The sequence below is a fragment of the Exophiala dermatitidis genome, assembly GCF_000230625.1.
Source record: "Exophiala dermatitidis NIH/UT8656 unplaced genomic scaffold supercont1.4, whole genome shotgun sequence".
NCBI lineage: Eukaryota > Fungi > Ascomycota > Eurotiomycetes > Chaetothyriales > Herpotrichiellaceae > Exophiala > Exophiala dermatitidis.
Window position 1 is genome coordinate 548,428 of NW_008751649.1, and position 22,252 is coordinate 570,679.

The 22,252-nt window shown below is 51.4% G+C and overlaps 7 protein-coding genes across 7 annotated transcripts; 2 read left to right on the plus strand and 5 right to left on the minus strand.

Annotated features, from left to right (window-relative positions):
• Window positions 1-113: 113 nt before the first annotated feature.
• HMPREF1120_04532 (uncharacterized protein) lies at window positions 114-2,780 on the plus strand. The gene is made up of 3 exons (XM_009158663.1): window positions 114-833; window positions 949-1,127; window positions 1,183-2,780. Exons 1-3 carry the CDS (start codon window positions 812-814, stop codon window positions 1,498-1,500), a joined length of 519 nt encoding a protein of 172 aa, XP_009156911.1. The 5' UTR covers window positions 114-811; the 3' UTR covers window positions 1,501-2,780.
• Window positions 2,743-5,185, minus strand: HMPREF1120_04533 (glucose repression regulatory protein TUP1). The gene is made up of 4 exons (XM_009158664.1): window positions 5,055-5,185; window positions 4,914-4,998; window positions 4,695-4,760; window positions 2,743-4,580 (listed from the first exon to the last, which is right to left on the minus strand). The coding sequence occupies exons 1-4, from the start codon at window positions 5,122-5,124 to the stop codon at window positions 3,326-3,328; spliced, it is 1,476 nt and encodes a 491-aa protein (XP_009156912.1). The 5' UTR covers window positions 5,125-5,185; the 3' UTR covers window positions 2,743-3,325.
• An 824-nt stretch (window positions 5,186-6,009) lies between these two features.
• HMPREF1120_04534 (DNA-directed RNA polymerase II subunit A) lies at window positions 6,010-12,639 on the plus strand. The gene is made up of 3 exons (XM_009158665.1): window positions 6,010-6,436; window positions 6,505-6,733; window positions 6,787-12,639. The coding sequence occupies exons 1-3, from the start codon at window positions 6,309-6,311 to the stop codon at window positions 11,716-11,718; spliced, it is 5,289 nt and encodes a 1,762-aa protein (XP_009156913.1). The 5' UTR covers window positions 6,010-6,308; the 3' UTR covers window positions 11,719-12,639.
• HMPREF1120_04535 (uncharacterized protein) lies at window positions 12,571-15,130 on the minus strand. Its single transcript, XM_009158666.1, has 3 exons — window positions 14,727-15,130; window positions 14,486-14,608; window positions 12,571-14,402 (listed from the first exon to the last, which is right to left on the minus strand). Exons 1-3 carry the CDS (start codon window positions 14,874-14,876, stop codon window positions 14,034-14,036), a joined length of 642 nt encoding a protein of 213 aa, XP_009156914.1. The 5' UTR covers window positions 14,877-15,130; the 3' UTR covers window positions 12,571-14,033.
• Window positions 15,131-15,851: 721 nt separating this feature from the next.
• Window positions 15,852-18,186, minus strand: HMPREF1120_04536 (L-ascorbate oxidase; the record flags this gene model as incomplete). The annotated part of the gene is made up of 2 exons (XM_009158667.1): window positions 15,852-17,810; window positions 17,890-18,186. 2 exons carry the CDS (start codon window positions 18,184-18,186, stop codon window positions 15,852-15,854), a joined length of 2,256 nt encoding a protein of 751 aa, XP_009156915.1.
• Window positions 18,187-19,383: 1,197 nt separating this feature from the next.
• HMPREF1120_04537 (NADH-dependent flavin oxidoreductase) lies at window positions 19,384-20,802 on the minus strand (the record flags this gene model as incomplete). Its single annotated transcript, XM_009158668.1, has 1 exon — window positions 19,384-20,802. One exon carries the CDS (start codon window positions 20,800-20,802, stop codon window positions 19,384-19,386), a length of 1,419 nt encoding a protein of 472 aa, XP_009156916.1.
• A 566-nt stretch (window positions 20,803-21,368) lies between these two features.
• On the minus strand, window positions 21,369-22,201 carry HMPREF1120_04538 (3-oxoacyl-[acyl-carrier protein] reductase; the record flags this gene model as incomplete). Its single annotated transcript, XM_009158669.1, has 3 exons — window positions 21,369-21,829; window positions 21,900-22,065; window positions 22,130-22,201. The coding sequence occupies 3 exons, from the start codon at window positions 22,199-22,201 to the stop codon at window positions 21,369-21,371; spliced, it is 699 nt and encodes a 232-aa protein (XP_009156917.1).
• Between the last annotated feature and the right edge of the window lie 51 nt (window positions 22,202-22,252).

Consider the following 22,252-nt stretch of genomic DNA (forward strand, 5'->3'; position numbering starts at 1 on the left):
CTCGGATGTGCCTGATTCATGTTCCGCCGTAGGATGAATTTACAGTGTACAACTAGTGACGCGAATGATACGATCTACTCGCCTGTTTGTGCTGTTCACAGTACAGTAGTAATGCCCACTACCAGTCGCCTGCGATTTCCCATTTTTCCTTCAACTTGAATGACAACCTCGGATTCACCATCATCCACAGCTGCTCAAGTTCGGGGACCATTTTGTTTCCTGAAAAGCAAGTATACTGACATCTGATACTTGAAGCTTAGGTTCTGCTACCCTTTTGCAAGCTATCCCTCGAACGATCCAAGAACTCTGCTTCCGCGTGCAATAGATGCCGAGTGGATGATAAAGCATCGGCGATCAGCCATCTCGGTCCATTTGCCAGCGTGGTCCAACCGGCCCCTATTGTATTATCCGTTTGGGAGCCTTGGCTGATCGACGTGGTGGTGCATACACGAAGTGGCTTGCTGGTGGGATCTTTTCCGGCTCTACAACTACAAGTTGGACTACTCTTATCCCACAGCTCACTTTGCTGCTGCTGCTGCCGCTGCCACCGATGTCCGAAGCACAACCTAGAGGACCATGCATGAACGGGTTCGGGAGGCTTGGTAGCCACCAGGCTGAGGCCCAATCACTGACCTGATACGATACTTTTAGCAGCAGATCTACCCGCGCTTCCTCGTTTTAGGACGATGTGTGAGGCCACCAATGCTAGGTAGGAACATCGCCCACTTGGGGGGACGCTTCTATACGAGGTCATGTTTCCGGTTCCAGAGAATGCCTCTCCCAGTGGCTGGAGTGTGAAACAAACAGACATATGGTTATCAACGAAATCAAAGGTAGGTCGTGCATGTCATAAATGGACAGTCGTCCACCGACAATACTCCCACTTTGTCCTTTGCAGTTCTTTCTCGAATCTTACCCCGGGTGACAAAATGCTTTCTGACCTTGCAGCCGCTGTGCTGCTTGCGCTCGTCAATACTACTGTTCTCGGTGCGAAAGACATCTGCTACAAACCTGACGGTGCAGAGACACGTTCGACTACTTACACGCCCTGCTTAAGCACTGGAAATGCAACGCATTGTTGTGATCGAGGCCAGACTTGCCTGCAGAACGGTCCGTGTCTAGCAAAAGTACGTACGCAATGAGAATGACATGACCTTGTCCACTGCCTCTAACGTTGTACAGACAAACACCTCTCTCACTACCGGGCTATGTACGGACAGTACGTGGGGCGATAAAGCATGCTTCCCGTATTGCTTGAAGCCCCGGCGCATTCATTATATCAGCACTGTCTATCGGTGCAGCAACGATTATTGGTGCTGCTCGGATGGCGCAAACAACACATCTTGCTGCGAGGACGATGGCGTCAACAAGTTCAGAATACCGGAGGATGCCCAGGTACAGAACGGTTCCGCCTTCAGGAATGGGTATAGCATTGCGCCTGTAAAGAACATCGTCACTGCTGGCAAGACTGCGACGCCCTCCCCTCGCTCTCAACCCTGACATTTACAACCGACGTCGACGGTTCCCCCATCACCCTTACCGCTACGACAACCAGTGATCCAAACAACATGTCAATGTCGTCTTCAGACGACTCTAGCAAAGCAACGACAGCTGGGCTAGGGGCAGGACTCGGCGTCGGTATTCCTCTTCTTGGAGTTATTGGCATATTTTCTTTCCTTCCGTTCCGGGAGAAAAAGCGTCACCGAGCAGCAGTGAAGAGTATGGTTGCTCATGGGTCTTACCACGAGAACCTACCATTGTATGCAGCGGCTACCAGTCCAATACAGAAGACGCCATTTCCATCTGGGCAGGAGCACCGAAGCACAACCAAGTCCCCATATGCAGTCCCAAGCGAAAGTGCCATGGTGGCTTCCATGACCTCGACGCCGCGTATCGAGGCGGATTCCTAAGAAAAACGCCACCCTCGCCCAGAACTACCTGGCTGATGGATTCAGTCACCCAGAAAGTGAAGCATGGCCGCCCGTGGAGGACACTGGCAATTTCACAGCGACTTGGCGGTGTCACCCGGTCGACTGAAGTGCATTCAAGTACAGAATGCTTAGAGCATGGAGAGCTTGTCGCGACATCCGTTGCTAAACCGTCTTCAATGTCGCGCAGAATCTATGGCAACTCGATATGCGACTTCACTACACGACTTCTCCTGTGTCGGATTGTGTCACGGCATCGAGTATAGCCCTCAGCCATGACACCCATGAAACGAATATGGCTGCTACGTTTGGCCATCCTCATACCGCATATCTGCACAGGAGGGATACTTCGAATTTAAGATGCGATGATCGACATTACCAGGACGGTTTGGGGACAGATAACCCGACCTCGTCGGGATGTTGTTTCAGCAGGCCTTATGATTTACAGTAAACTGTGTCTTGTCGGCCTGTTCTTCACCTTTTTTGTCAATTGCTGGTGCAGATGCCAAACGCAAGTAGATCTGCGTCATTCGGTTGTTGGAAGGCTGCGGTTGAAGATGTCACACGTGTGCAGAAATGTGTGAGATGGATGTGAGGATATTTAGTGATATATAGGAGACAAGTCCGTGTAGACAAACAAACGGAATCGAGTGGGGCGTACGTTATAGGACGTGTTTCTGGTTGGCAGGCCAAGGATATCCTCAAGTTCAGTTGATATGCGTTAGACTTTACTTGCCATGATAGGTAGACAGGGTTACTGCAATCTTGCGCTCGACATGATACAAGCGTATCGGGAGCGACGTGAAGCGTAGAATGTGCGCATATTAGTTTCCGGATTCATTGATTCAACACGGGACTGGAGTACACAAATAGTGCTGCGAGGCTTTTTCTCCTCCCGTCCTGTGTCGTAGTAACTGGTATGGTTCTTGTCTACCATGTCACGTAACATCGTGTCCTATCCCTTTAACGCCAGACTACGCCCCGTAGGCAGAGACAAAGAAAGAAGCACCAAGAAGACATTGTGAGCAGCATCGTGGGCCCACCACTTCAAGATTTAATCATACAACATCAATTGCCTGTCAGCAAAGCACGAGACTCCAATCCCAGTACCAACGCCTATGCGAATGCCCTATGTCTGCTCGAGTAGCACGGACCCATAGTCGTCCCGCGGACCATTCATCAAGCCCGAGCGGCCAGAGATGAACCATTGAACCATTGATTTTCCATTGCCATTGCGCCAAGCGAAATGCCGGTCAAGACGAGAAGAGAAGCAAAAAAACTGTGGAAAGCATGAGATGTGTCCCTGCGACAACCAAGACCGCAGGATACTAGTAACTGCCGGTATGCGCAGTCGCATACCTATCGATGACTGATTGCGAGATACCAATAATTCGGGCTCACTTGCGTTGTCTTCTAGCCGACTTGGCGACCTCGTCAGCATCATTCTCGTACTCCTTGCCCTCGTTGATATCGCGCTTTCTCATGGTGCCGACGCCCATGGGAACCAGCTCCTGATCATCGGCATCACTGTCTTCGATGTCGTAGATCATGGGTAAGACGAACGTCTCTTCCTCGCCGGGCTTGCGTTCGACAGTGAGGACATCGACGATCTCGTCTTCGCGATCCAGACGACGTTTCTGGTGCTCTTCCTGAGGGTAGGTGTCGAACTCGTCCTCGCGCTCAACGTACTCGACGTTCTCTGTCAGCTCGGTGAAGTCGGGCGCCAGCGCGGACCATTTCTGCTGTGGCTCGATGCCCCAGATCTGGATGCTGCCGGTCTCGATGCTGGTGCAGGCCAAGAGAGGTCGAGACGGGTGCCACTCGATAATGGCCGGCTCTTCACGGTTTTCCAGGATGCGTAGCAGTGAGTTGGTCCGCAGTTCCCAGATGTAGATGTCTTTCTTCATGTATGTCGACGCGGTTACGTAGTCGGCAATACCAGTCGAGGACGAGTGGCTGAATGCGCAGTGGTTCCAGCGGAGTCGGTTCACTAGGTCTTGGAATTTGTGTTCCGTTGTAAGGACAATGTTCTCGGCTAGGGTGGCTGGGTCTGGTTGAGCTTCGTCTTCTTCTGCGGTAGTATTGGGACCTGGAGTGTTGGCAGTGGACGATGTTGGGTGTTGATGTTCGACATTGGCTGGTCTGGATGGTGTAATGAGGGATAGGTCTGGTAAATTGATGACTCGGATGATTCGGTCGGTGCTGTTTGCTAGCAGCTGTCGGCCGTTGGACGTCAGTCGCAACAAAGAGATCAGACCAGATGACACCTTGGTCGAGTGGATGATCTTGCGCGACTCGGTCTCCAGAATGTTGATGTAGCCTTTCGATGTGCCGGTGATGATGTGGTTGCCGAGAACAGAGAAGATGGCCGAGGTCGTGGCTTGCTTGTTCTCGGATCGGGGGATGCTGTCGCTCAATGGTGTGGCTGGCAAGATCCGCTTGGTTGGTTCCGGGTTGGTGATGTCGACCAGGTGTGGGCGGTCCTCGAACAACGATGCGATGAGAAGATTGTGGTTGTAGGGGTGCAGTTCGGCCGTGTAGATTGGTGCTTCGAACTTTACGGTGCGTAGTCGTTCTTGAGTCTGGAGATCCCATAGGATGGCGCGGCAGTCTTGGGATGCTGAGAGTAGATATCGGCCTTCTCGTGACCAGCTAGATGCGATAGCCGTGTCAGCGACTATGCAGCGGGAGAGGGCAAGGCTATCAGGGGTGGTGATGTGCTGGGCTTGGTCCCAGGAGGATGGTGATGTTGATGGACTTGCTTACCTAAGACTTTGGATCTGCTTCCAGTGACCGTGCAGTTTCATCGCGACGCCCATGGTCTCCATGTCCCTGTGTTGAGGCAGTCAGCAACAGCCAATGTAGAAAGGAGCGCGCATAGAGGGGGCATTCGAGTATCTCGAAGTTATGTCGGCGAGTAATGATTGGCATGACGAGATGCAGTGTCGCAAAGCGCAACGCGTTTCAAGTTTTGCTTCGACTTACCAGATGACGACTTTTCCATCGACCCTGCCTGAGGCCAGGTAATCGCCCTTCCGGCTGAATCGTAGTGTTGTGGCATGGCCAGATCCTAGACGTCCTCGTGTTAGTCCTCGAACAAGACAAAGTTGGAATTGCCAAACTTACTCAGGTCGTTGACGAGCGTATCAGGAGAGTCTTGGGCTAATTGAAAAGGGTCAATCAGTGCCAAATTCATGATTCTTTGACTGTGGTCAAAGAAAGGACGGGCTGTCTGTAGACAGGAGACTCAGGCTACATACGGACGCCCAAAAAGTTGCGAGGTACCACAATCGCCTGTCGCCAGGCTTCAATGTCGATTCCACGTGACTCCGCCATGACACGCTAGTTGATTAGTGTCGGATAGCGTGAAACTAAAGGAGGCGAAAGGCTGAGAGGTGCAAAAGCAGCGAGATTCGATGGTTGAAGAAGGAATCAGGCTGGATCAGCGGAGAGTGCAGTTACAGTTGGCAGAGGAATGGACAGAGAAGAGTCAGGAATGTTAGTGAGAGTGAAATGTGACTGACTGTGCAGGGCGCCATCATCACAGTGCAGCTCTTGTCCATTAAGCCCGTCAAGAGCGTTGCCTATGTCTAAGACTATCCTCTAGATACTAGTGAGCGTTGCTCCGAAGAGCAAACATGAGCTAAATCTCACACAACAGGAAATGAAAACGATCGTAATGGCCATGTCTGTACCTACTGGGCATGGCTTTGTGAGGAAATGACAAAAAGATAGTTGTACTAGGGGTGCACGACCTCATTCAACACTCTGCATTCATTGTCGAGGGTCAATCCGTTCTCGGTGGGCATGTCGTTATAGCAGCGTCTGCCCTGGCTCAAATGCCACCAAATTATCGAGTTCTCGAGACATAGATCGGTTGCTCTCGCTGTAGACAGCCGTATGCAGTACTATTCAACTGAGGTAATTGTAAGCTGGTTGTCACTGGAAGCGAAGCCAGTGAAGTCATAGTGAGGTGAGGCGCGACGTTCTAGGTTGCGGCGGTTGTTTTGCGCTAGGCCGGATATTCCTTGGCGCTGTCGCCTGCGCCTTCAGTTTGAAATTTCGACCTCGCTCCCTACCAACTCGACCACCTTTCTTCCATCTCACTCCCACTCCAACCATCTCGACTCGATCGCGCGCCCGAACTTACACGTTCCGACCGCCGAGTCAATCACTTTCCTGGAAGAATCGGTCGAAAAACGAGAGAATTGGTGAAGCGCGCAGCTGGCGAAGGTCGCTTTGTTTTGGGTGGCCCGATAGGGCGGGAGGTCATTTCTGGCCACATCGCGCAGCCATCTGCGCAGGAGTGCGATCATCCCGATCGTTGCTGAAGAATAAATATCGTCTCCCAAGGATATCCCAAGGATATTACGAGCAATCATGTCGAACCTCAATTTCCCGTATTCGAGCGCGCCTCTGCGCACCGTTGAGGAGATTCAGTTTGGCCTCTTCTCGGCCAAGGAAACTGAACGCCTCGCGGTCATCGAAATCGAATATCCGGAGACGATGTATGTAGATAATACAGATCCGCCACAAAAATACCCTTCTGAAATGTCTCTCTAACATTTGACTTCAGGGATGAGCAACGCCTCAGACCTCGCGAGAAAGGTCCGAACGATCCTCATCTCGGGACGATCGATCGCAATTTCAAGTGCAGTACTTGTGAAGAGAACATGTCGGAATGTCCTGGTCATTTTGGTGTCATCAAGCTTGCAACTCCAGTCTATCACTATGGCTTCATGGGGAAAGTCAAGAAGATTTTGGAGACGGTCTGCCTCAACTGTGGCAAGATCAAAGCACTTGATGTTGGTCTCTACATCTAATTTCTTCAGGGTGATCACTGACACCTCAAATCTAGAATGAAGAATTTCGCCACGCCATCTCTCTCCGTGATCGAAAGCGGCGGTTCGATGCCGTTTGGCGGTTGAGCAAGCCTCGTAACGTCTGTGAAGCAGATCCTCCCGAAGACCCCGATCAGCCACTCAAGGGACCTGCGCCACCCAAACATGGTGGTTGTGGTAACATGCAGCCAGAGATTCGACGTAGCGGGTTGCAACTATGGGCGACCTGGAAAGCCCGAAAGGGTGAAGATGAGGAAGACACCACGCCGGACAAGAAACGTATCTTCCCACAAGATGCACTCAACACCTTCCGCACTCTGACTGACGAAACCCTGGAAATGATGGGTCTCAGTCTGGACTATGCTCGGCCGGAGTGGATGATCCTCTCGGCGCTTCCTGTTCCTCCTCCACCAGTCCGCCCTAGTATAAGCGTGGACGGTAGTGGTCAAGGACAACGCGGCGAAGACGATCTGACTTTCAAACTTGGAGATATCATTCGAGCCAACCAAGCGGTCTTGCGGACGGAAGTCGATGGCACACCAGACCATATCAAGGTGGATCTGTGCGATTTGCTTCAATATCATATCGCCACATACATGGACAACGAAATCGCTGGGTTGGAGCGGGCGCAACACAAGAGTGGGCGTCCCATCAAGTCGATCCGTGCTCGGTTGAAGGGCAAAGAAGGCAGACTGCGCCAGAACCTGATGGGCAAGCGTGTTGATTTCTCTGCTCGTACTGTCATCACAGGTGACCCTAATCTGTCATTGGACGAGGTCGGTGTCCCTCGCAGCATTGCTCGCACCCTGACTTATCCCGAAACCGTCACTCCTTTCAACCTGGACAAGCTCAAACGTCTCGTGGCGAATGGCCCTACCGAGCATCCGGGAGCGAGATATGTCATTCGAGACACGGGCGAGCGTATCGATTTGCGTCACCACAAGCGAGCCTCAGAAATGACCTTGCAGTACGGGTGGAAGGTTGAACGCCATATCCAGGATGGAGATGTCATCTTGTTCAACCGTCAGCCCTCCCTTCACAAGGAATCCATGATGGGACATCGTGTCCGCGTGATGCCTTACTCAACTTTCCGTCTCAATCTGTCCGTGACTACACCGTACAACGCCGACTTCGATGGTGATGAAATGAACTTGCACGTTCCACAGAGTGAAGAATCGAGAGCTGAGCTTGCCAATCTTTGCATGGTTCCGCTCAATATTGTGTCTCCTCAGCGAAACGGTCCATTGATGGGTATCGTGCAGGATACGCTCTGCGGTATCTACAAGATCTGTCGTCGTGACATCTTTTTGACCCGAGAACAAGTCATGAACATCATGCTCTGGGTGCCCGAATGGGACGGTGTGATCCCTCAACCTGCTATCATCAAGCCTAGACCTCGCTGGACGGGGAAGCAGATGATCAGCATGGTCCTTCCACGTGCTCTCAATCTGGAGCGATTGGACGCGAAAGGCGAAGACCCATACGTACCTGCCAACGATACCGGTCTCATGGTCCTCGAAGGCCACCTGATGTTTGGATTGTTCAGCAAGAAATTCGTGGGAACGAGTGCTGGTGGTGTTATTCACACCATCTTCAACGAGTTCGGCCATGAAGCTGCCATGGCTTTCTTCAACGGCGCTCAGCATGTGGTCAATTACTGGCTTCTACACAATGGTTTCAGTATCGGCATTGGTGATACAGTACCCGATCCAGAGACCGTGCGGAAGATTCAAGAAGTTGTTGACGAAAAGAAGAAAGAAGTCGAGGAGATCACTATTCGAGCCTATAAAGAGGACTTGGAACCGTCGCCTGGCATGAACGTCCGTCAGACGTTTGAGAGCAAGGTCATGAACGCCCTCAATCAAGCGCGTGATCAGGCTGGTGCTGTCACCGAGAACAGCTTGAAGGATCTCAACAATGCCATCACCATGGCCCGAGCTGGTTCAAAGGGTTCCACGATCAATATCGCCCAGATGACGGCTATCGTCGGTCAACAGGCCGTCGAAGGCAAACGTATCCCCTTTGGCTTCAAGTATCGAACTCTGCCTCACTTTGCAAAGGACGACTACTCTGCACCGTCTCGAGGCTTCGTGGAGAACTCGTACTTGCGTGGTCTGACACCTACAGAGTTCTTCTTCCACGCCATGGCTGGTCGTGAAGGTCTTATTGACACTGCGGTCAAGACTGCCGAGACAGGTTATATCCAGCGTCGTCTCGTCAAGGCACTGGAAGAGGTTACTGTCAAATATGACTCGACTGTCCGTGACTCTCGTGGTAACATCGTTCAGTTCATCTACGGAGAAGATGGTCTTGATGGTGCACACATCGAGAACCAGAAGGTTGACATCATTACAATGTCGGACAAAGCCTTCAACAATCGCTATGCCGTGGACATCATGAGCGGTGATACTTCCATGTGGAGAGGTAAACTGCTTCAGGCGAGAGAGATCCAAGGTGACACCGAGTTGCAAGAGATGTTTGACGAGGAGCTTGAAGCTCTTCGTGAGTCTCGAGAGTTCCTGCGCAAGATGGGCAAGGGTACGGAAGACTCTATGCAGCTCCCACTCAACATCGCGCGTATCATCGATCAAGCCCAGAAGAACTTCAAGATTCGTCGGGGCGACAAGACCGATCTGGATCCTCGTCATGCTCTCAATGCGGTCAAGCAGTTGCTGGATCGCTTGGTTGTTGTTCGTGGCGATGACCCTATTTCCAAAGAAGCTCAGTCCAATGCCACACTTCTGCTTAAGGCTCAGTTGCGGTCGCGCCTAGCGTACAAGCGGCTGGTGCTTGAGCATGGTCTGAATAGACTGGCATTTGACAACGTCATCGGCGCTGTGGAAAGTCGATTCCTCGCCGCCCATGCAAACCCTGGTGAAATGGTTGGTGTTCTTGCTGCTCAATCTATTGGTGAACCTGCCACTCAAATGACCTTGAACACTTTCCACTTTACCGGTGTGTCGGCCAAGAACGTTACCCTGGGTGTACCACGTCTCAAGGAAATCTTGAACGTGTCCCAGAACATTCGGACGCCCTCGATGACTGTTTATCAACTGCCTGAAAATGCAGGTGATAAGGAGGCTGCCAAACTTCTGCGATCTCGCGTGCAGCACACCAACCTGCGGTCAGTCGCGGAGACTTGCGAGCTGTGGTATGACCCTGATATCCAGAGTACCATCATCCCGGAAGACTTGGATATGGTCGAGTCTTACTTCATCATCCCCGAGGACAATGAGGCAGACCTGTCCCTTCACTCCAAATGGTTGTTGCGTATCATCCTGAGTCGTGCCAAACTGCTGGATAAGGGTTTGAACATTCAGGATGTCGCCGGGAAGATCAAGTCGACCTACATGAAGGATCTTTCCGTCATCTTCAGTGACATCAACGCTGACGAGCAAGTCATCCGCATTCGTCTCGTCAATTCCTATGCCAAAGATGAAGAGGAAGACCGCAAGGAAGATGATGAGGTGCTCCGCCGCTTCATGAATGAGATGCTCGACCATTTGACTTTCCATGGTGTTCCTGGAGTATCCCGAGCATTCATTGACCAGAAGAGTCGCGCCATCATCGACGACGACAATTCCGTGTTTATGTCCAAGAGTGACCCACGGTGCAATGAGTACGTGCTCGAGACCAGCGGCAGTGCCTTTGCCAAAGTGCTTGCCATCGAAGGCGTTGATACCACTCGGACTTACACCAATCGCTTCACTGAAATCTTTGAAGTCCTTGGTATTGAAGCCACCCGAGCCGCTATTCTGCGGGAATTGACGCAGGTGCTGTCTTTTGATGGTTCTTATGTCAATGCTCGTCATTTGGGTATTCTTTGCGATGTCATGACCGCCCGTGGTTATGTCATGGCTGTTACTCGACATGGTATCAATAAGTCCGACACCGGTGCACTCATGAGATGTTCCTTTGAGCAAACCGTGGAGATTTTGCTGGAGGCTGCGGCTGCCGGTGAACTCGACGACTGTCGTGGTGTATCGGAGAATCTCATTTTGGGCCAGGTTGCTCCTGTCGGTACTGGTGCAATGGAGATCCTACTCGACGAAAACATGCTCTCTCAAGTTGTTAGTGACAACGCCAATCTCGGTCTTGGAGGAGCTATCGGTGTCAAAGGCTCGCAACAACTTCTGGACGGTGCTGCCACTCCATACGACATGGGATCTCCCATGCAGGATACTGGCTATCTTGGTTCGCCCGATTACGGTGCTTCTTTCTCGCCAATCCGTGCTTCGGGAGCCGAAACACCAGGCGGCTTTACAGATTATCAACCAGGTTTCGGTGGTGCTGGAGGATTCAGTCCATACGGTGCTCGAAGCCCAGGAGGTTATTCGCCTGCCAGTCCTTTCGGTGGAACAAGCCCAACGTCGCCTGGCTTCTCTCCCACTGCTGGGTATAGTCCTACCTCTCCAATGTTTGGTGCCACCAGTCCTGGGTTTGGACCGACTTCACCGTCCTTCTCTCCGGCCAGTCCAGCGTTTACTCCTACTTCACCTGCATACTCGCCGACGTCGCCTGGGTATCAAGCCTCGCCGACTTCACCCAGTTATTCTCCCACGTCGCCCAACTATTCGCCGACGTCCCCGGCTTATGGATCTCCGACCTCTCCAAGCTACTCTCCTACATCGCCGGCGTTTAGTCCAACCTCACCTACATCGCCGACGTCGCCGGTGTACAGTCCCACGTCCCCAATGTACAGCCCTACTAGCCCAATGTACGGTGGAACTGGTAACAAGCAATCTCCCACGTCACCGAGCTATTCACCCACGTCTCCGACATACAGTCCGACGAGCCCGACTTCTCCTACAAGTCCTTCGTACTCTCCTACCAGTCCGATGTACAATGCTTCCCCAACAAGTCCACAGGGTCGGCCGACGTCTGTCACCAGTCCGCAGTATTCTCCAAATAGTCCTCAATACTCGCCGACTTCTCCAAAAGAGGATTAGATTCCTCTTGTACCATCATTCCTGACTTGAATGTCAGCAAGTCAACCTCAAGCCCAGCGCAGGGTTGATGGACGGATCCATTAACTTGACCTTCTGTCTTTCGATCCTGTGTCTGGCGGCTGGGGTTTTATGTTTTATGCAATGTTTTAACGCTCGGAAAATCACAAGATTGTTCTGGCGAGAAGCTGGGGATGGTCAAGAAATACGACCACCCTGCTTCTCTGCCCATCACTTACTCCGGCAACAAAACCGATAAATGTTTGATTAGCGACGGCGTTGGATGGATTTTCGCGTTTGTTTTCTCCAGACCAAGAAATTGCTTTTGATTGTATTGGTTCTGATCAGCTCACGAAGAGTTGTTGAAAGTGCAGGAAGAGAGGATATTCTTGCGTCAGGTGAGGTTCAAGGCGGCAATTGGAGCTCTTTTCCGGGGCTTAGAAGTGTGCTTCGTGGAGGAAAGGGAAAGGATAGTGAGACATGCATTGGCGGTCACATGTAGTGGAAGGAGGATTGGTTTCCAATGGTGTGGTCTGCGGAGATCAGGATGATATTACCATCTGTGGAGAAAACCGGGTCGTGGAGGGAAAGGGAGGGAATTTGCCAGACAAGAAGCCAGCACAAGAGGTCAGGGCTTACCATGCCTCAGCTCTGTGTGCGAGCGTGTGTGTAACTTTATGATTCCAAAAAGCATTCTAGACTGGGTTTTGTCTAACTAGGAAAGTGAAGGGGCAGGCAGGCGACTGAGCCAGCCTGTCAGCCAGCATTGCATGCCAAAAGCAAGGCAGGGCAAGGCAAGGCAAAGTAGCATCGCAACATGCAATCGAACAGACACTTTGCCTGCGTAACTAAGGTACGAAATGTATGTTATTGCTCTGTCGATCGGGTTTCTTTGGCAGTGCTCACTGTGGTGCTTGCCTGCTTGCTTCATGGATATGACAGATGCAGAGCCTGCCTGCCAGTGCCTGCCTCGTTTCGCTTCGCTGGCTTACCAGTGCGTAACGACTGCTGTGCTTTCGTTACTACTGTAAGTGTACGTCCCGGGTAGCTAAGGTAGATACCGTACCTAACTGTAGTAGGTGGGTCTGAGGGATGTACATGAAGCGTCCAATATATAAATCAAGTTCATTTTTGGTTCTCTGAGGCCCAGTCTGAATAATGATGCTAAATGTGGACTATAGTATACTAGACTACTTGACACCGGTAAGCATGAGTGCCCATGTGTGTTCCTGTAAGTATCGATTGTGTAGTAGTCGAGACCAGAGTTGCAAGACAGACTGCGGACTATTGCGCTACCGAGGGACTCAAATTGGTTTTCACCAGGTCGGGATGAGGTAATGGTGTCGCTTTGATCCACAAGCTGGACTGGGATTGCGGAAAGAGGGTGGCTGGAAGGGAAGGGGGGTTGCCAATGTATGGTGTGTGAGCAATGTGGATGGATGAATGGATGGATGAACCCAAGAGGTAGTTGAATAGACAGCTACCTAGCTAGGTACTGTTACCTGTGCCCATTGTGGCTGTAATTGGGAGATAAAGTGCAGATGGACACAGATTTGAGGAAGAATGGCACTGTGACTGGAGGCATCGTCATCTCCATCTTCTCGTCATTGTCATGATCCCATTTCCATGGGGTGATAGAGTAGTGTATAGCATGGTTGGGGTGTAGTACGTCGTTTGACTTGGTGATGGTAGGTATGGCTATACTCGGCATGGTATCATTGTCGCGTATATTGGCGCAGCTTCGATTCGGGAGGGTCATATTTGATGATGTTGGAAGAAGGCTAATTTGTCAGGGGACAAAATTGAAGTCGACCCGGCGCGACGAAGGTGTCAACACACATTTCAGGTTGTCCTGTTCTGTGGATGGCAGAGTAATGTCACCGCATGTTTCTGGAAGAGATATGGTGGCGGCGGACTGAAGGATAAGGCCTTTCCGAGGCTAGACTGCATGCTGACATCTTCCTGAATATCGCTTTCGAGTTCTGATGTGGGGAGCATTTGTTCCCAGAGCACTCGTTTCTTGAGAGTTGACAGCCACGGCAGGCTTCCGCCAATGAGGGCTTTTGTCCCGAGCTGTTGCGATATGTCGAGCAGCTCTCCCGAAAAGGGTACTCACACCGTCAACAACCCACACCAGAAGACAGGCGACAATCTCCGCTGTGGGACGACGTACCGCTCGGCGTCGAGTTCAGCATCAATCAAACCCACCAGAGAGTCCCGATTGACTTAGCGACGGCAATACCATCTGCTGAAAAGGTTACAGCTTCGAATTTCTGTCCGGCGTACAACGAGGTGATCCAGTGCCTGTACACCACCAATCACGTAGCTCCTCTGAGTGCCATAAGTCCAAGAATCTGAACCTCCAGATTCCTAGTCTCATTGAAGTTCGCTTTATCGCCATTGGTAAGTGCGGCGTCTCCGTTAACGGCGCCGTCGACCTTGGGAACCGGGCCGCCCTTTTTAGTTCTAGGTGCCAAAGTGGACAACTTATATACTTTCCGAATGCGATCGAAATCGGCCGTCTGCTGGAAGGTAGCATCATCAAAGGGCACTTCGTTGCCTTGGATATGAGTTGAGAAATGTTGGCTGACGCTCTCTAATGTGATTTGAGGTGTCATCGCGACTTTCATGACGAGTAGGTCTCTAGCGGTCTCGGAGACGCCGAAGCGGCGGAATGCTTCACCGATCTGTAGTGGTAGGAAGGTCAATACTGGGACCTACGTAGTAGTTGCTAAGGGGTAATCAGATTGGGCGGCAAGAGGAAACTTACATTGTTGTTGGGGCTCAAAGAAAAGACAATCTCGGAGTGAATGTTGCGGGACTTGAGCCGGTCGTTCATGTAGTCGTTGATGGCGCGGAATGCTGCTGCGAGGGCATGTTTGGTAGAGACGACCTTTGCGAAAGGGATCGGTGTTAGAAAGGGTTCAAATGTGCGGAAGAGGGGTAGATATTGGATTGAATTGGATTGGATTGGATTGAAAGCAGATTGAAATGCAAGGTTGGTCGCTCACCATACTAGCATCGATAAATGCATATTCAAATTCCGCATTTCCCGCGAGCAACTGTTCCCTGAGGAACGTGACATTCTCGACATCACGGTAGACGGCAACATACAGGGCCAAGTTGGCCGGAGTGTGAGCTAGATGGAGTTGTTGGACCATGATGGTGCTTGCGTGTGTGTAGGGTATGTATATGTGCTTCAGATCTGAGAATGAAGCCTTCCTACAAATATTCTCGAGGAGTCGAGGAGTCGAGGTAGAGCAATCCTACTAGGAATCTGCTCTAGAATGGCGTGCAGTGGGAGGGATGCAGATGAGAATAAAAGATGCTTGCTCGTGCTCTTCATGGAAATCCACAAATGGGACGTTAGGGTGATATATTCGGGATCCAAGCTTGAAGTTTGGCTTGAACTTGAGGCTCGGCTGGAGGATACAGGTACACTGCTGCACTGGAGTTGAATTATCCTTTCTTGGCGTTCATGCTGCTTTTGAGAGGCGACCCATCTGAAAGGGCTGTTAGTATTGCTTAACAGCAGTGCTAGTGACACTTGCAGTGTGGTACTATGCTACTAGTGGTGCTAGTGTTCTTACCTAGTATATGTATATGTACTATGTTCGACGACAATACTTCCTTCTCGCATTCTCTCCATCGACTACATTTGTTCATCCAGTGCAGCTGATCACAGCTCCACCCTAATTGGCACCTCTCCCTAGAATCTACTACCTAGGTAATATTTAAAGACCATGTTAACGCGCGATTGACAGTCGATCAACTCCTTCGGTTGATCCAAAAGTCTAGCTGCAGAATCCAAATGTCATACAGCACACTATATTTCTTGCATCAAAGGCTACCAGAACATCTCAGAGATCTACTAGTATGAGGAGGCCACTGATCAATATGGTGGTGTCTAATGGACTGAAAACATTCCGTCTTGAACTGGACGAAAATTGAAGTTATTGAACTTGATCGAATTAATAAGTCATCGCTCTGCGCAACAAATCCCGAGGGACGATAAACACCATTGGAAAGCAGGCAACTCGTCCCCACCACCACCGCCGCCGCTGGCGCCAACAGCATGTATCTTGCACTCATGGCCACCATCACTCCGAGTCGTGACGCAGGCAGGGTCTACGATATCACTCAAAAAACTGCATGACCTCGATCGCTTCATCTTTACTCCCCTGCTTCCATCCTGCTTCACCTTTGTTCTTCACCCTACCCTTGCCATTCGGCTTGTTCATCTTCTTGCCTTTCACTGCTTCCTCACCGTTCGGTCTCGGGCCATTCCCCCAAACTGTATCATTGCCACGGTGCCACTCTTCACCTCCTTCCTGTTGGCCATCATAGCCAGTCCCAGTTCGACCAACCACATCGCCGCCGAAATTGAAATACCCGTCCAAACTGCCCTGGACAGGCTCGACATGCTGCCTAATCTCCTCCGGAGTCCCAAACAGCCAAACGGTCTGTTGACCCATGATGATATGCTGCAAAATATGGCAATGCATCATCCAGACGCCGACGTTGCGCTCGGTGACACGGACCCGCCAGACGCGCCACCCGTTCAATTCGCCAGGATACGTACCCAGCGAGGCGTACTTGTAGAGCAAGGTCGTGTCACGGCGGGAGCCAGGGTAAGGAACTATTATCTGTTGAGAAGACCATGGCGTGCTGCTGTTTTCTCCGTCATCAGGTGCATCGACAACGACAGAATTCGCACGCAACATCTCCGCATGTACGGCCGGACTATACACGCCTTGTCCGGACCCCATATCCCAGTAATGGCCGCCGTGGGCATGCATTGGATGAGCGCCGAAAACGCGGGCAGGCGACGACGCGGCGTTTTGCCATACAATTTCAATGACTTCGCCAATCCGTGCTGGGTATGTGTTTGTCAACGGGTCGAACCCAGACCCCTCGAAAGGGAACGTTGAAGAAGTGGAATTGGAATTGGAATTGGAACCAATTGCTCCGTCAAAATCTGGCACCCCGCCGTTAATGGTTTCGTTCTGTAAAATCTCTACAAGATACGGAACATGTACGCTCGGGCCGAGTGGAGGCCCGTCGAACCACGAGGCATTGTTCGAGACCATGAGTGTGTTCTGAGTCGTGGTGTTGAGCAGTTGTAGAGTCGAAATGATGACTCGTCTGGTGACTTCGGACGACAGCGGGGGTGAGTCGTACCCGGCGAAAGGGGGGTTGATAAAGGTATATTCCATCCAAGAGGTGACGTTGTTCGGGAGGCTGACAACCGAGGAGGACGGAATACTGCTGGGCGTGGCGGGCGCAGCTGGAGGTGAGTATTGGTCACTATCACTGTCTGATGGATCTGATGCCGATGCGTCCAAAGTATAGTTGAGCAGCGCCCACGCCGAAACAACCCGGTCATCTTGTCTCGTTTCGAACTGGATCCAGAAAGTCGATTTGTTTGTTGCTGCCAGTTCCTCTCGGCTTTTCGTCGGCAACAAAAAACTGAACCGCTGGCCCGTGTCGACTTGCATATGGTCTGTCTGCACGGGAGAGACGTACGCACTGTCCGTTTCGATGATGGTGAGGTTGTCGTGGTCCTCGAATCCAAATAGGACCAACGAGATCGTGGTGGCGCCGATCAAACGAACGCGATATATTTTTTCTGGTAAGACATTCATAACCCACGGCTGACATGAGGTGTCAGAACCAGCCTCGGTCGAGTTGACACTGTTCGAGTTTGTTGTTGTTGACTGTGTCTGTGGCTGCGATATTGTTGTTCCACTCTGGCCATTGACTAGCAAAGCGGACGGATCGCCTATCCATCGGAATGGAATGCTAGTCAGTTCCGTTTCTATCGTCTTGTCGTCCTGGGGATACAAGTCGCCGATTTTCAGGATGATTTCGTCGTCATACGCGTACGGCAGGGGACTGGCGTCTTTGACTATTAAAGGTCCAGAGGCCGTAATTGCTTGAAACCCGACGTGAGAATGGTAGAATGATGTCCCTGCTTCAGCAGCGCTGGGGTGAAGTTCGTAGTCGAAGAAATGACCTGGTGGGATGGGCCATTGCGAGGCTTGGGGCGTGCCGTCGGCGTAGGGGGCCGTTGATAGTGATAGACCGTGCCAGTGCTGTAGTAGAACATATGGTCAGTGGGCCGGAAGATTCAGGTCTGGGAAGGTTTGGGTCTGGATCCAGAGGCATAGCTACCATTGTGGTATTGAAATATGCGTCATTGTATACTCTGATCCAAGTCGTTCGCTCGGGTTCGAGGTAGATCGGCGGCGCTGGGTACGTCCCGTTGATCAAGGTCGATAGACGAGGCTGGCAATTTAATTGGATGGTGGCCACGTCGACTCGAAGTACGATGTCTGGAACGAAATTGGAGTCGTGCTGGACGGGAACTGGGACCGGTCGAGGGGTGGTGTTGCTGATGACAGAGGAAATAAGACACAGAAAGATGCCTAGTCTCTGCAAGAGCAGCCGAGAGGAGGACATGATGGCCATTGAATGGGTCCCTCGGTATCAGACTTTGAGGCTTTGGCAAGTCATGGGGTACCGGTTACCTGAGGCCTTAGTAGCGAGAGAGACAAAAGAGTGACAAAAGAGTGACTTCTGTCGTCTTCAGAGAATCTTCAATTGCTGTGGCTGAAGAGAGTCCATGGCAACAGATAGGGACAGCTTGAAAACTTGTCTGTCTGGAGCGAGCAGACATGACTTGAAGTGGCACCAAATGCTAGATATAGCATGCGGTGTCGGTGCATTGCAGAGGGGGCATAGTACGTAGCAAGGGATCCAAAAATGAAACAAAATCCGAGGACCGACCTTGATCGTGCAGTCCATTGCACTGACTGCTGTACTGCATTGCATTGCAATGGGTCAAAATGCATAGGACATTGAAACTCAACTCACATACTTCGCGGAAGTCCGGAGCGATGATAACAACCAACACGCCATACCACGCCATGCCATGCCATGACAGATCTTCAGCAAGAAAAGAGACTCGTCACTGACCAAAAAGTCGTACAATGCAAGGCTTGATTTGCAGACTAGTTGCCGTTGTGTCAGGGCAACAAGATCCGGAGTGACACGAGGCTGTGCTGAGAGAGCCGGAATAGTACAGTAAGGACAGTCTCTGCCATTGTACCTAGCTAAAAGTCAACGGCCGGGCGGCCAAGGTGTCAATTTGTGTCCCTGATTCCTGTTGGATTTGCAATTTGTCTGGCCGTAGTGTGGACGGAAGTGTGGGCTGTGTGTGCGTGTAAGCTGTGATGGTGTGGCCGAAGTCAGGTCTGTAACTTTGGACAACAGTCAATCTTCAACAACAAAAACATTCTAGTCGCGCAAAGGATAACAAAAGTTGAGAGTTTCGTGTTTGCAGCAGTCAATTATATTAACAAAAACGAGGCGTGGAAAAGATAACAAAATAAAAAAATAAAGAATAACAAAAAAAAGTCAAGGTGACGCGAGCAGGTGATGTGATGTGGTTGATGTGATGTTCAAGTCGATCAGAGACGCAAACTGAGACATGGCCAAACCCAAGGACTGCAGCGTCAGGCATTCTTTCGGTCTATCAGTATCAAGGTGGTGTTTGTGTCTGTATGTATCCGCCATCCCGTCCGCTCCGTTTACGTTGATTGCTAATGCCAATCTCTCTTAAATCCCACTGATCTTCAAGTCCAACAACTTGAAGCAAACTTAAGTTCACAACTTGGGGAATCGGACTCTGTTAAACTGACTTGGCCACGCCACATCGACGCCCAACCTCCACGCCACTTTCAACACCCACTCGGGCTCTCTGAGAAACTGGCGGGCCACCAGGATCGCGTCGGCCATGGGCTCCTTGCCCCCCTTTGCATCGGTGATTTGTTTAGCAGCGGCGGCTTCTTCGCCGATACTGCGATCCAAACCTTCTCCTGCTCCGGCTCCTGCTCCGTCTTGATGCACGCTACCATCCTCAACAATGTCGCGTGCCTGTTCCGCTTCAGTAATGAGACCCACCGCACCAACAAGCAAATCCAGATTCTCAGCCTTCATGACCTGCCGAATCCGATGGGAGTTCTTCGTCTGATAATCCTTCGAGGCAAACATATTAATCCGCTGCAAGGGATGATTGCCCCCACTGCTGGGATCAAGGAAATCAACTCCCAAACTTGGCAACAGACGCGCCAGTCTGATAGTACTTTCAAGATCCCAACTGCCGAATTTATTCCCCGGCTCCGTATCCTCCATCCACTCCGTCGCACTGACCCGGAGCAACAAAGGCATCGTATCCGGAATCGCAGATCTTACAGCCTGCACGATCTCAACTAACAGTCGAATCCGGTTCTCAAAACTGCCTCCATATTGATCCGTTCGACGGTTCGTAATGGGACTCAGAAACTGATGAAGAAGATACCCATGCGCGGCGTGGATTTCAATCACATCGATACCGGCCTCGACGGACCTGCGTGCCGCGTCGGCCCATGCTTGCACGAGTTCTTTGATGTCGTCCACGCTCAACTGGCGCGGAGGCCAGAATCCGCCGTCGTCAGCTAACCCTTTGCCGTCCCAGGACTCTTCAGGTCCGCCCATCGGTCCAACGACATTGTCTGGCCATCCGCCGACGTCGCTGTCGGCGCGGAGCGAAGGTTTCCCTGCGCGAGCGGCGATCCAGGGAGCAACTGTGCTGGCTTTCCGCCCCGCGTGCGCTAGTTGAATTCCAGATAGGGCCCCTTGAGACTTTATAAAGTCGGACACGCGTCTGAAACTTGCGGTTTGGGAGTCGCTCCAGATTCCGGGACAGTTGGGCGTGATGCGCCCGTTAGCTTGGACGCCCGTCGCTTCGATGATGACGAGTCCGGCTCCCTTGAGTGCGTAGTGGCCTAGGGTTGCGATGTGGTAGTCTGTTAGTTGGCCGATTTCGGGCCCTGATGGGGCCGCTGAGTATTGACACATGGGAGCGACGATGATTCGGTTGCGTAGCGTTTTGGATCGGATTTTCAGTGGGGTGAATAGTGTTGGTGTTTCTGATGAGAGTTTGACCGGCGTGCCTGGGTTGTGTTCATGGGCGGGGGTGAAGTAGGGTAGGCCGGGCACGCCGGGGTTTAGAGTCGTTGGACGAGCTGGCGTTGATGTTGACATGATTGCGACGCTGCGAATCGACTGACTGGCAAGGCTGAGAGGTAGAGACCGAGCTTTAAACATGCGCGACTCGGAGCGTGAGAGGGGACAATACCAATCTAGTATAGAGAACGACAGATCTAAAGAAGAGGAATAAAAGAATATCAACGAGATTCTATACAAGTAGTATCAATATCAGACTGGAGGTTAAAGCATCATTGTGTTGAACTGAAGTTGATTTCTAATGAAGCCCCATGTTGTTGGAGACGAAGACGCTTCGGGAAGATAAGCCGACCCTTTGCCGAGGATGTCGACAATTGACAACCTTGGAATTGACAATTCACACCATTGAACCAGTCTCCACTTCGGCGATAACCTACTAGTAGTGCGAATGACGAGCGACATCGACTGGTATATGTGTATACTAGGTATATCTGGACCTAGACGATAACATACACCATGGTTTGTAAGCATGGTGGTAACACCAGACTGTCCTCCTCTTCAAGTCTGGATTGATACATTTACGCCGTCGACATACGGGCGTAACATTTGACAACCAGTCCTTGCATGGGAACAGGAGTTAGACATCACCAAGGCAATTCAAAGCCCTCACGATGCCAAAACTTGCCGCTCTCATCGATCCCTTTCTTCTTGACAATATTCTCCCACAATTTCCTCGCAGCCTCTTCCGGTTCAACCGTCTCTGGTGGCATGTTGGCCTTGGGCAATAAGTTTGTCCTCACAAAGCCAGGGTGCAGAAGCATGACCGTGACCCCTTTGGCTTTGAGATCCACGGCCATGCTCTTGCCGATGCTGTTGACCGCAGCTTTGGACGCGCGATAGGCGTAATGTCCACCGGAGCTGTTGTCGCCGATAGACCCCACGCGACTGGACACGATCCCGATCTTGGGATTGGATGCCTTTGACAGGTTGAGTAATAGAGCTTGAGTCAAAAGCAAGGGTCCGAAAGTATTGACGGCAAAGGTACGTTGTAGGACATCAAGGTTGGTGGTCGTCAGACTATCCTCATCGGATGGGGAGGCGACACCTTTTGTATCGATCAGTGGACTCCACTTCACAGACACTTGAAGACGGGATCACAGATGGTGATTTCGAACCTGCAATGTTGAGTAAAAGATCAATCGGGATATCACCCAGCGAGTCCTTGAAGTCCCGGATCGAATCGGGTGCAGTCACGTCGACAACTGCAGTATGGGCTTGCTTGGATTGCAGAGCTTTAAGCCCTTCTCCATCGTCTCGATCGACGGCGTACACTTTGTACCCCTACCTGAGTGTCATCCTAGAGCAATTTTGATGGCAATGTGCTAGTGTTTTTGGCAATGCTGACCTCGTCGAGCAGTATGTTGGCAAAGGCGTGGGCGATGCCACTGTTGGCCCCGGTCACGACGGCAGTAGGCATTGTGCGTTGACGAGAAACAGGCGAAGAATGAGTTTCTGGTTATCAGACAGA